Below are 13,914 nucleotides of genomic sequence, written 5' to 3' on the forward strand. Positions count from 1 at the left end.
ACAGGTGGCGCTGGTAAGTACACCCCCTTCTAGTATTGTGATAGCTGGCGTATCCCTCCATAGAATTCTGTCGGGCAACGGAGTTGACAGCTACATGATTATCGGGTAAGTTTAATATTGAAAATTAACTCTATCTGGATTTGTATGCAGAGTGCTATGCTACCACTATACCTTACAGTTAGAAAATGAACTCTATCTGGATTTGATTTCTGGAATTTAGACCATAATGGCCCAGTGCTAGGGCAAGTTATGCTATCTATCAATCATTGGGGGTAAAACTGGGGGAATATATTAAGAGGTTGGGAGGCAAGATAAAAGAAAAGAAGTGGGAATGGGGTAAAGTAGAGATAAAGAAAATGAGTGCAAATACAGGCTAAAGGGACACTACAAAGATCCTTTATTAATGCATATACTGCATTGATAGTACTACCCTTCTACAAGGAATTTATTCAGTCACCATAGATTTTTCAAAAATATATATCCAGTTCCCCCAAATTTAGCAAGTCACTGAAGATCCATTTATTATTTCTTTTCTTCTAATAAGTCAAGTGTTTAGTTCTCTGTTTAGCTCTGTTTTACCTAATTCCTGTAAGTTTTCTTCTTTTGAGAAGTACCGGTAGATATTTTGATTCTTTCAAGACTAAATTAAATTATTTTACCTTCTCCACTTATAAATGGACACCCTTACTACATTAAATTTCTCATCCTGCCAACATCTCCATTACCCCTGTATAAAACAAACGATCACAACAATTTCATGGCCAAGTTACCTTTTGTGTTAGTGAAGTAACCTTGCAAGGTAATCAGTTGATGATAGGAGCATATAGAACCCAAGTTTCACGCGGTCTTTCTCAAGAATTATTCTTGGTTGTGCCTTGATGATTTCATGAATGTTACAAATAATTCTGATGGCATTTATATAATTTCTTTGTACTTCACAAGGTGTCAAAGTTTGACGAGTTCTTCAAAAGCATATGACTTTTGTAAAAGTAGGTCTCCATATAGTGCATAAAAGCAGCTTTCTCTTACAGGTAACTTTACTGTTGAACGAGAAGTAGCTCAGCGTTTATACATGCAATATTCTGAAGATTTGTTAAGGGAATCACACAAAGTACTTTCAGAGGAAGCAAGAGATTTCTACATGTGTGATCCTGACAAGCACATTGATGGGGATACCCATGTACAATTTACTGAGCTTTTACAGGTAAACCTTAATAGCAATGTTAAGTATTGTTTATTTACTGTACTGTATTTGTACCATGATGATGGACAATACAAAGAAATTTTATTCAGAATGATAATAAACAGTGCAGTTAATAGTGTTCTTTAGCCTTTCAATAATGAATTTGAATAACTCACATAATATCCATAATTTTTATTTTATTTTAGGGATACATTGAAAATGAAGTAGATATGAACAGTGGTGGTTCATGTACCCAAACTTGTGGCTATTATAAGCATACCAAAAGCGAAGGTTGCTACCTACCAACAAAGCTGTACTGTGGACAACATCGTCGTTGTCGGGGAACAATTCATGATTGTAAGTTCTATGATGCAGATGCTTCGGTTTGTCTCTCCAAGAATCCTTATCGTCGCTATGATTACATAAAATATGAGAGCGGCTTGCGATTGGGAACAATGAATACTTGTAGTGGAACAACAATGAAAGTGGATTCATGGTGGCGGTGGTTTGTCCACTGCAGTTATTGCTTATGTTTGTGTGATGATGGAGAATCACCAACAACTGATCGATTCATCAGTCTGATGCCTGCCTTTAGTGATACACAAAATAACATGGTAAGTAACTTCACTATGCCTTTATAAGGGCTTTGCCTCTTAATGCTGTTTTATTGTATAGAATTTATTTATCAAAATATAGTTAAACTGTATGCTGTATAGTATAATTAAATTTGTGAGCTCACAAAATTTATGGATATTCTGTGTAGGGTGACAAACAGTATTTGATTGCATTAGTTTGCATTTAACATGCATTACAGTATATGCTAACCATTTCAACACTGTTTAAAAACTGTTTTGTTGGAATGTGATGGAAGATGTTACTTTTACACAATTATTTGACTTAATTAACATATAAACCAAGGTAAATATCTTATAACCTTGTTTATTTTTATAATCTATACTGTATAGTGATTTTTACTTAGTATCAATGTATATTCTCTTAAAATTCTCATTATTTCCATAAATCTTATCTCTGAATAGAACAAGCTATTAATTTAGTGCCAACTTGACAACCTCAGGTTAAAACAAAAAAGAGAATCCCCCTTGTATCCACCCTTCCTCATAGGACACTGCAAAACCATTCACTCGATAATGAAAAGAGAGTGGCCTTTAGGACAGTTTCAGATGGTTTTGCTTGGGATGAAATGTAAACATCACTTCAGATTTAGTGGTCTCAGCTACTATACCCCTATTTTTTTATCTTATGCTTTTATTAATTCTTTTTATGTGTTTAGAGTTTAAACGTTCGAGTAAATATGATACTTTGATTTCTAGCCAAATATATGAATCATAGTTTTTTCCTATTCGATGAATTCTATCCAGCCATCCATAAATACAGCCTCAGTGGCATATAGGAGCTCCATCATGCTAGCATGAGAATGATGCAGCCACTCACGGCTACCCTTCACCAGCTACCATGTGAGACAAAGGAGTGTTGCTGTATACAGTCTTGACAACACTTTTTCATTTATTTCAGAAAAAGGTTATCATACACTTATTTCAGAAGGTTACTATACACTTTTTTTCCAAAAACTAAATTCTTATCATCTAATTTCAGACAATGTATGTGTATTGTATCCAAATGTCTGAATCTAGATAGCCAGCAGTATTTAATGTTATAGAGCTGAAAAGAAAAGTTGGTAGTGAGGAATGCATACCAACTCATGTACAGTGCTGTACCCAGTTACTATGCAATAGTCTTGCACGGTGGTACTCTACTGTATAGAAGTTCATGTGTTAATATTGTAACAGTTTATTGTACCAAAATATTGAATTACTGTATTGTATATCATCTCTTTCTCTTTCTTACCGTTATTGTACAGTAATTTACTTTTCATTCAAATACTATACACTAAAGTACAGTACTGTACTTGACAAGAAAGCTTACTAATGTAAGTCTCTGGTATTTATAACATAAGAACTGGTTGCAAGTATTTTCATACATATAGGGCAAAAATTGGATCTAGTGTACATTGAAAATTGCCTTACGTCAGGTCTCTTGGAATAAATTAATGACATAGGGTGGGGTATTACTGTATGTAGTACTTGATGTTTAGATTATAAATGTTACAAGTGATACAGGGCAAAATGAATATGGCTTATAGACAATTAATAGCAAAATAAAATTTTCAGGTGGTGACGGGTCTGAAATTTATGAAGAGACAGCGTGTCATCCACATACAGATTCAACAAGGTCAAGCACTTCCACAAGGGCAGGTTAACATCTCTTCCATTAATTGGGTTCCTGTTGAACCCATTAACTTCATAAGGTAGGAAATGTAAAGAGCTGATAAATATTATCAGACCTTTTTAGGAGACTAGTTTTATGACAGTGTTAGTAAATATACAATATTCAAAACTTATATGAATAGAGGATGCAAATTTCAGGGGGACCAAGATTTTTAGTGTGTACTGTAATCATTTAAACCATTGTACATTCAAGTTCATTATATTCAGCCTTTCACATATTTACAATAATCATGTTTGAATGATAGAATAATTATAGACATCTGTAGATTTCTAGAAATCTGCAAGTAGGATCAAGCACCAAAAGTACGGACAATTCATAAATTATGAGAAATAAGAAATGATTTGTTAAGGTTATTCTTTGAAAATAGTCTCAAAAAATCTCCAATTTCACCTTACACTTAAAGGGACTTCTAAATTCAGGCTGACAGCTAAAACTCATGTGGAAGCTAAACCTTTATTTTGTTTAGTAATGAATAATTTTTCTGTTATTCATCTTTCTATTTTCTTTTAAAGTCCGCTTTTATTGGAACCTTTTCATACATATGCACTGTACTTGGTTTTTTGGCAAGTGATTTTGGCTTCTCTACTACTGTTGCTATAAAACCAAGTACAGTACCATCATTGTAAATGCTTCTTTCATTTCACGTAACTTATATTTTAACTTTGATTTATGTTTTAACTTTGATTTACAGTACAGTTAAAATTTTCACTCTTCCCTTTAGCACGGCATACCAAGAAGGGATTGACTTCAAGAAATTGTCATATGAAGACAGAAACATTGATTTGGATCAGCTATCAGCGCCAGAAGCGCACGTTGTCACTGGCATCAAGTTTAGGATGCTAGGATCTCACATTAACTTGGAGGTATGATTCCTGCTTATGAATTCATTTCCTGAACATTTTTTAAACTTTAGAATTATTTCTCTGAACCTCCCCTGATGTTCATATGGCTTCTCTCTTGAAGCTCGGCTATATCAACGCTTACACCAAACACTAAAATATTTCCTGTTTCCTTTCCTTCAAGTAGACTTGAGGCTTTAGTATAGTAATGAGACAATTTATCAGCTAATGACAATAACAATGGATTGGGTATGCTGTACACTGTACGGTCTTTGTCTTTCAGTCTCTCCGTCATTCTCAGTTTGATTGGTGTGCCCTTAATCCTGATTGTTTGATCATTTAGGGTTTAATGCTTTTAGAGATGTCTTCTCCTGAATTTATGTGATTACCAAGTTGATTATTCAAGGGAACTGGGTGATCATGATCTACATTAACTTTGTCCCGGTTGCAGCATTGTGATTTAGAAAATCGTTAAACAGTGTAAAGGCCTCACCGTTCCTCTTTATGAAAAACTCTTTTTATGGTTGCTGACTAAATTAAATGTTCAACCCATAACATGAAACTTGCTTTTCATTCTGGGATACTGTACATTAAAAACTTAACAAAATGTTGATGACTTCAAACATTTGGGTAACCCTGTTGGCTCCCAAGCAGCCACGAGCCTTATGGTTCCAGACTTGCTGATGCTCCTGGTTGAGGTACCAGTGCAACTACCTCCATGGCCCAACCTTCTCTGTCAGCCACATATGCATAGGTTCCACATTTCTGTGACCTCCCTGTCACTTCACAAGTGGAGACTATCTAGCATCTCCTCCGAGTTAAGGCTTTTCACGAGGCACTGCACGGGAGATGTCTGGATATCTTGGTAGATCCTCTACAGCTGTTCACCAGGTAAAGTTGTCCATCTTTTGCGACTGGAGAAGTACCGCATTTACAACACCAATCGCAAAAGATGGCCCACATTTCCTGGTAGAGGATCTACAGTAATAACCAGATGTCTCCTGTGCAGTGCCTTGTGAAAAGCCTTTCACTCAGGAGAGATGCTAGATAAAGTTCACCTGCACAATTCGAAATTCAGCAATAGTATTCTTTTTTTATATATTTTGTTTTTAATTATCCTATTTGCCCACACTTGTATTGGCGGATGTTTGTTAGTTCAACATTTGTATGGTGGAGGGTTACTGCACAGAAGTTAATTAACAAACTTCTCTTGTAGTCTATTTCCTTTCATCACTGGGCTATTTTCCCTATTGGAGCCCTTGGGCTTATGGCATCCCGCTTTTCCAGCTTGGGTTATAGCTTAGCAAGTAATAATAATAATAATAATAATAATAATAATAATAATAATAATAATAATAATAGATCTTGAAAGACAGTCCAGTGTAATCATTGAGAGAATTAATGTTACCATGAACGCCGTCCATCACAGGCAATATTACAGCAGGATACCTTTACGGCAGTGTTAAAACTTACAAAGCCAGGAACCCTTTCAAGCAGATCATTAGCCAATGTTAGACAACCAAATATCACCTAACCAACAAGTTGAAAGCTCTTTTGACCCCTTTACTGGCTGAATGAATGAATGAGGCGTATAGGATCACACCGTCTCAAGCGCCGTTTTTTAAAAAGGGGAAAAATGCCTCTAAAGTTTTTCAAACATAACTCCACTTCTAATAAAGATATCAATTTCAAACAAGTTGCAGATGAAAGCTCTCTCCTTTAGAAATATTTTTACCAAAAAAAAAAAAGAAAAAAAAAAGGGGGGGGTATGGTGTACACACGAAAGTGTGCAAAATGTAAAACATATCCTTTTTTATATGAAAATAAACAATTTCTATTACAATAGACATAGATGAAGGTTTTTTTTTTTATTTCTATACACCTTCCATATATCTTAGCATCAAGAACAGTGCTATTACAAATTATAATTATGACTAATGATAATAATGAAAAATAATGAGGAATACCATCTAAGTAATAAGTAATGTTAGTACCAAGAATAACGAAAGATGAAGGTGGCAAAGAGGGCCAGGACTACTGTACACTACTAGTGTAGAATACCAGGAAAAAAATCCAAACCCAGTATGTGATAATGAACCCCCCCCCCCATCTTAGTAAAAAAAAAGAAAAATTTAAATAAACTTTCCTAACATTAATGAAAAATAAACAATTTAAAGTTTTTTTTTAACAAAATTCCACTTCTAATCAAACAAGTTGTAGATGAAAGCTCTATCCTTCAGAATGGTTTGACAAAAAAAAAAAAAAAAAAAAAAAAAATGTATGGTGTGCGCGCAAGTGTATAAAATATAAAACTCCTTATTTATTTTGAAATGAAAAAAAAAACTTCAATTGCATTAGATATAAATAAACTGTTTATTTCTATACATCTTTCATGTATCACAGCATCAAGGACAGAGTTATTACCAATAATAATAATATCAGGAATAATAATAAAGTAAAATAATGATGAATACTAACTATTATTAGTAATATGAATAATAAAAGATGAAGGTGGCAAAGAGGGCCAGTACTTATGCCCTCTCTTCACTGGTTCCCGAACGCACTGATGACCTTATGTTGGCATTCTGTTTGTCATAAACGGCAACACCCCAAAAATCACTAAACACTGTATCACTGGCATCGTTATCTTATCAAAAAATCCATCTCTGCAAGGATTTCCAATTTTCTTGGCGGCAACTTCTTTCCCGGTTGCCTGACTTATGTATGCGTGACTAGCATCACACTGAATTTTAGCTGCATACAACTTCCACTGCAGTACATTACGGACACGTTTATGGCCACGAGATGCCCCAGGAACACCAACAGCATTCAATATCACTCACGTATGACAACATCAATGAGAAACGAGTAAAATGCTGTATTAAACGCAAGAGCAACAGCACAAAGATGTTTACAAACAGAGACTCACGCTTCAACTGGTGTGGATGTTGTGAGTGGTATGCGAGGCAGGCGGTCACTGGCCGCCGAAACGCACATCTTATGGGGAAAAAATCTGATTGGCCCAGGGACGGCTTCATCTCGTGTACCACGTCCTCCTTTTGGCCGGTTGGACCCAGTCAACATGTTTCATTCTACTCCAAAAGCAGTGCGCAAGGTACCTTAAGTAACCCAGGCAGCAGCATATAAGGATGTAAATTACCTAATCTTGAGAGGAGATTTACACTCTGTGGACTTGGAAATCAGCATTGCCAATGCCATAACTAGATAGAGGAAGCTTTGTTCTATCCATGGATCTTGTAATGCTGTTTCCAGCCCGATGGTGCTTGAGTCACTATGATCCTATACTCCTCAAATACAGCATTTCTTCATGTCAAATTTTTTAAAGTGCTTTACTATAATCAGAAACACACCGAGCAATGGAGTTATTAATTTTATGGAGGGGGAGTCCCTTTTTACAAACATACCTATCCTCCAAACCATTGATTTAATGATGTAATGAATTTACTGGTCTCCTTGTTAATACCTCACGCTATCCCGAAAGCAGCCTTCAGCACCCTCCTTGAGATTTGTACCAATACGGCTCCCTTTACTGTACCTCCAGAAAGAAAACATTGCCATGTGATCCTCATTAATAGTTTTTTCATGAACCTCTATAAGGGGATTGTAAAGGAATCTGTTTTTGCACAGATGGAAAAACTAACTAGCAGACTACATTCATTATATGGATGACACATTTGTTAGACCCAGCAGATTTTTCAAAAAAAGTAGCTGCTAAAAGTTTACACTTGAGCAGAATACCTGCAGATCCTTCCCCATTTCCTGGATGTGTTGGCCACCGTAGTAGCGTCCTTACTACAGTACCACCATTTATACAAAACTGACAAACTTGGGAATGTTCATGAATAGCAACAAGTGAAAGCCTATCTAGTATACGACCAGCACCATCAGGTTTTTTATCCGACAGGTCTTTTCTCACTGTTCTACAAGGAAAGACAAACACAGAATTGAAGAGGGTCACTTAGGTTCTTGTAAATAATGGCTAGTCTAAAGATGATGTTGAGAGAGAGAGAGTGGTCGCAAAGGCATTGGATAAATGGCACAATCCTACCAAAACAAAATCTAAGTGATAAAATCACACACTATTACAAGAACCAAATATACAGTTGCCATCTAGAGGATGAGAAAGCTGTCAAGAAGACTGTCAGCAGGAATATGAACATCGTGGACCCTATAACTTGTAGTTTATTATCAAATGGGAAGAACTAGAAGTCTTTTGTTATGGAAAACAATTTTGCCCTACCAGTGGAAGACCCCTTAAAGAAAACAAACTTCATATTACTGGTGCATAGTAATTACTTGCATCAGTATGACAACGTTGCGTCTATCACAGAGACTGTCCAGGACGCCATAAAAATCCTGTCCTTTAAGTCCATACTCAGCTCTTCTCTTCTGCTAGCACTTTATTGATAAAATGTTATTTTCATTAGTAAAATAAATTTTTGAATATACTTACCCGATAATCATGTAGCTGTCAACTCTGTTGCCGACAGAAATCTACGGTCGGGATACGCCAGCGATCGCTATACAGGTGGGGGTGAACACCACAGCGCCATCTGTGGTCAGGTACTCCAGTACTTCTTGTCAACACCACCTCAATTTTTTCCTCGGTCCACTGGTTCTCTATGGGGAGGAAGGGTGGGTCAATTAAATCATGATTATCGGGTAAGTATATTCAAAAATTTATTTTACTAATGAAAATAACATTTTTCAATATTAATCTTACCCGATAATCATGTAGCTGATTCACACCCAGGGTGGTGGGTGGAGACCAGCATACATGTTAACAAAGAAGCTAAGTATCCCGTATTTTATTTTATTAGTTATTCAAAAATAACATAAAATAAATAAGTACCTGGTAAGGAAGACGACTTGAACCATTACTCTGCCTTTATTAAGTACGTCTTTCTTACTGAGCGTAGCGGTCCTCTTAGGATGCTGAACGACTCTTAGGTGCTGAAGTATAAAGGGCTGCAACCCATACTAAAGGACCTCATCACAACCTTTAACCTCGGCGCTTCTCAAGAAAGAATTGACCACCCGCCAAATCAACAAGGATGTGGAAGGCTTCTTAGCCGACCGTACAACCCATAAAAAGTATTCAAGAGAAAGGTTAAAAAGGTTATGGGATAATGGGAATGTAGTGGCTGAGCCCCCGCCTACTACTGCATTCGTTGCTACGAATGGTCCCAGGGTGTAGCAGTTCTCGTAAAGAGACTGGACATCTTTGAGATAGAATGATGCGAACACTGACTTGCTTCTCCAATAGGTTGCATCCATAACACTCTGCAGAGAACGGTTCTGTTTGAGGGCCACTGAAGTAGCCACAGCTCTCACTTCATGTGTCCTTACCTTCAGCAAAGCAAGGTCTTCTTCCTTCAGATGAGAATGTGCTTCCCTAATCAGGAGCCTGAATAGGTAAGAAACTGAGTTCTTAGACCTTGGAAGAGAAGGCTTCTTGATAGCACACCATAAGGCTTCTGATTGTCCTCGTAAAGGTTATGACCTTTTTAGATAGTACCTAAGAGCTCTAACTGGGCAAAGTACTCTCTCCAGTTCGTCCCCCACCAAGTTGGACAGGCTTGGGATCTCGAACGACTTAGGCCAAGGACGTGAAGGAAGCTCGTTTTAGCAAAAAACCGAGCTGCAAGGAACCTGTAGCCGTTTCAGATGTGAAAACTATGTTCCTGCTGAAGGCGTGGATCTCACTTACTCTTTTAGCTGTTGTCAAGCACACGAGGAAAAGAGTTTTTAATGTGAGGTCCTTAAAAGAGGCTGATTGGAGAGGTTCAAATCTTGATGACATAAGGAACCTTAGGACCACGTCTAGATTCCAGCCTGGAGTGGACAACCGACGTTCCTTTGAGGTCTTAAAAGACCTAAGGAGGTCCTGTAGATCTTTGTTGGTGGAAAGATCCAAGCCTCTGTGGCGGAAAACCGCTGCCAACATACTTCTGTAACCCTTAATCGTAGGAGCTGAAAGGGATCTTACGTTCCTTAGATGTAACAGGAAGTCAGCAATCTGGGTTACAGTGGTACTGGATGAGGAAACTGCATTGGCCTTGTACCAGCTTCGGAAGACTTCCCCTTTAGACTGATAGACTCTGAGAGTGGATGTCCTCCTTGCTCTGGCAATCGCTCTGGCTGCCTCCTTCGAAAAGCCCCTAGCTCTTGAGAGTCTTTCGAAAGTCTGAAGGCAGTCAGACGAAGAGCGTGGAGGTTTGGATGTACCTTCTTTACGTGAGGTAGACGTAGAAGGTCCACTCCTAGAGGAAGAGTCCTGGGAATGTCGACCAGCCATTGCAGTACCTCTATGAACCATTCTCTCGCGGGCCAGAGCGGAGCCAACCAACGTCAGCCGTGTCCCTTTGCGAGAGGCGAACTTCTGAAGTACCCTGTTGACAATCTTGAACAGCGGGAATGCATACAGGTCGAGATGGGACCAATCCAGCAGAAAAGCATCCACGTGAACTGCTGCTGGGTCTGGAATCGGAGAACAATACAACGGGAGCCTCTAGGTTATCGAGGTAGCGAACAGATCTATGGTTGGCTGAACCCACAGGGCCCAAAGTCTGCTGCAAACATTCTTGTGAAGGGTCCACTCTGTGGGGATGACCTGACCCTTCCGGCTAAGGCGATCTGCCATGACATTCATATCGCCCTGAATGAACCTCGTTACCAGCGTGAGCTTTCGATCTTTTAACCAGATGAGGAGGTCCCTTGCGATCTAGAACAACTTCCACGAATGAGTCCCTCCCTGCTTGGAGATGTAAGCCAAGGCTGTGGTGTTGTCAGAGTCCACCTCCACCACCTTGTTAAGCTGGAGGGACTTGAAGTTTATCAAGGCCAGATGAACCGCCAACAGCTCCTTGCAATAGATGTGAAGTGTCCTTAGCTCCTGATTCCATGTTCCCGAGCATTCCTGTCCGTCCAAAGTCGCACCCCAGCCCGTGTCTGATGCGTCAGAGAAGAGACGGCGGTCGGGTTTCTGAACAGCCAAAGGTAGACTTCCTTGAGAAGAAAGCTGTTCTTTCACCACGTGAGAGTAGACCTCCTCTCTTCGGAAACAGGAACTGAGATCGTCTCTAGCGTCATGTCCTTTATCCAGTGAGCCGCTAGATGATACTGAAGGGGGGGAGGTGGGGTCTCCCTAACTCGATGAACAGGGCCAGCGATGAAAGTGTCCCTGTTAGACTCATCCACTACCTGACTGAGCATCGGTTCCTTCTCAGCATGCTCTGGATGCAATCTAGGGCTTAGTATATCTTTGGGGCCGACGGAAAAGCCCGAAAAGCTCGACTCTGAAGATCCATACCCAGGTAGACAATGGTCTGGGATGGGACGAGCTGGGACTCCTCAAAATTGACCAGGAGGCCCAGTTCCTTGGTCAGATCCATAGTCCATCTGAGAATCTCCAGACAGCGACGACTTGTGGGAGCTCTTAAAAGCTAGTCGTCTGACGGAGCCGGACACAAGATCATGGTACTGCTGCACAGTCTGTGAACTGTCAACCATGGGGAAGCGAGGAAGTACAGTGACAACCCGAAGCTGTCTAGACTGTCTGGGTCGTACAGACAACTCCTTATCGGGTTGCTGAGGTTGCCGCACTGCGTCACAACAAGTCACTTCTGCTGGTTGTTGAACGTCTTCCCAGTGACACACTGACTCCGTAAACAAAAAATCCTCTAACAAGGACTAAGCTTGGACTGCATGTCTTGCAACACAGCTCAAGGTCTATGGGAGCAGGTGTGGTAACAGACGGGGTTAGCGACTGAAGTGGAACCATTACCCTCCCTGGAAGCATGCTATGCTTAAATAAAAGTCCATAGGAGGCTAAGCAGCTAAAGGCTCCTCTCCAAATGACAGAGTCCTCAAGGGAAAATCAGAAGGAGGGAGAATAGCACTTTCTCATCTACAGGAACCATATCTGAGAAAAGCTAAGTTCTCTCAGTGAGGGTTTCACTGGTGCAAAAGCAGCAGACTAGAAGGCAACGTTATGAAACTGCTTGACAGTCTAGTGAGTTGGCAACAATCAAAGATGTGTGACTGAGAAGCATGCGGTAAGGTATGCAGAGCATGCTGTATGCAGAGCATGCTGTATGTAGAGCATGCTAGCATGTTGCATGGCGTGCGGCTTATGCTGCATGGGATGAGGCTCATGCTGCATGGGATGAGGCTCATGCTGCATGGTATGAGACTCATGCTGCATGGGATGAGGCTCAAGCTGCAAGGGATGAGGCTTATGCCGCATGCGTTGAGGAGGATGCCGCATAGTATGAGGCTCCTGCCTCATGGGTTGAGGCGGTTGCCGCATAGCATGAGGCTCCTGCCTCATGGTTTGAGGAGGATGCCGCATAGCATGAGGCTCCTTATAGCATGAGACTCCTGCCTCATGGGTTGAGGAGGATGTCGCATAGCATGAGGCTCCTGCCTCATGGGTTGAGGAGGATGCCGCATAGCATGAGGCTCCTGCCTCATGGTTTGAGGAGGATGCCGCATAGCATGAGGCTCCTGTGAGGTTCCTGCCTCAAGAGTTGCGTCTGCCTCAAGGGTTGAGGAGGTAGCTGCGCAGAGAGAGGCTCATGCTGTGAAGAATGCGGTTGCTGCATGCGTTGAGGCGGCTGCCTCATAGCATGAGGTTCCTCAAGAGTTGAGGCTCTTGCCTCAAGAGTTGAGGTTCTTGCCTCAAGAGTGGAGGTGGCTGCCGCAAGAGTTGAGGTTGCTGCCTCAAGGATGGTGGAGGTTGCCGCAACGCAAGAGGTTGCTGCCTCGAGGATGGAGGAGGTTGTCGCAACACATGAAGCTCCTGCCTCAAGGGTAGAGGAGGTTGCTGCAAAGCATAAGGCTCCTGCCTTAAGTGTTGAGGAGGTTGCCGCATAGCAAGAGGCTCCTGCCTCAAGGAAAGTGGAGGTTGCTGCACAGCGCTGGTATCTGGCAACTCCCAATGCGGCAGCTCACGCGTGGAGGTAGGTTGAGGAACCTCAACATCATACGTCTGGCAGGGTGGACTGCGCAGAGGTGGAGTTGAGGCGGCTGCCTCATGAGCGCTCGCAGGAGGAGGTGTGCTAACCTTCTCTGCCTGAAACTCCTGCATCAACACCGCAAGCTGAGACTGCATTGTCAGCAGCATAGACCACTAGAGTTTAAGAAAGACAACAACAAACGGAGCTACTGTCCGTTGAAACTGAGGGTCTAAAACAGCTGGTGCGGCAACAGACGGAGTTACTGTCTGTTGCGATACCACCTTGCCTCTCTGGGAGGTGTGCAGTTGTCGTACTGCAGCAAGTCCGAACTGACCCAGTGCTAATGGCACCACCTGGGAGTTGGACTTGCGCGGAAGGGACCGACTTGCACTTAAAAGCTGCAAGATTTGGTCCATGGTTTCTGCGAGAAACCTCTTCCGCAGACGAGGAATAAAAGGGCTCTCTCGTCTTTGTGTGGGTGGGGTGATCACGTCGGCTACGTGAGTTGGTAACACCCGAAACCACGGAGGGAAACGTCTGTTCGTAGATCAAGGCCTGCTGAACCCATAAGTCCTTCGACATTACTTCTCCCCTGGGCTTGGGA

The 13,914-nt window shown here is 41.0% G+C and overlaps 1 protein-coding gene across 1 annotated transcript in view; it reads left to right on the forward strand.

The window, feature by feature from the left end:
* LOC137615376 (uncharacterized) overlaps positions 1-13,914 on the forward strand; it is a 157,101-nt gene that overhangs the window by 70,127 nt on the left and 73,060 nt on the right. Inside the window, exons 9-12 of the mRNA XM_068345193.1 lie at positions 1,032-1,204; positions 1,390-1,797; positions 3,373-3,509; positions 4,212-4,353. Coding sequence (XP_068201294.1) covers positions 1,032-1,204; positions 1,390-1,797; positions 3,373-3,509; positions 4,212-4,353 — 860 coding nt within the window. The remainder of the gene's footprint in view (positions 1-1,031; positions 1,205-1,389; positions 1,798-3,372; positions 3,510-4,211; positions 4,354-13,914) is intronic.

The sequence above is a fragment of the Palaemon carinicauda genome, chromosome 21 (genome assembly GCF_036898095.1).
Source record: "Palaemon carinicauda isolate YSFRI2023 chromosome 21, ASM3689809v2, whole genome shotgun sequence".
In the NCBI taxonomy this organism is placed as follows: domain Eukaryota; kingdom Metazoa; phylum Arthropoda; class Malacostraca; order Decapoda; family Palaemonidae; genus Palaemon; species Palaemon carinicauda.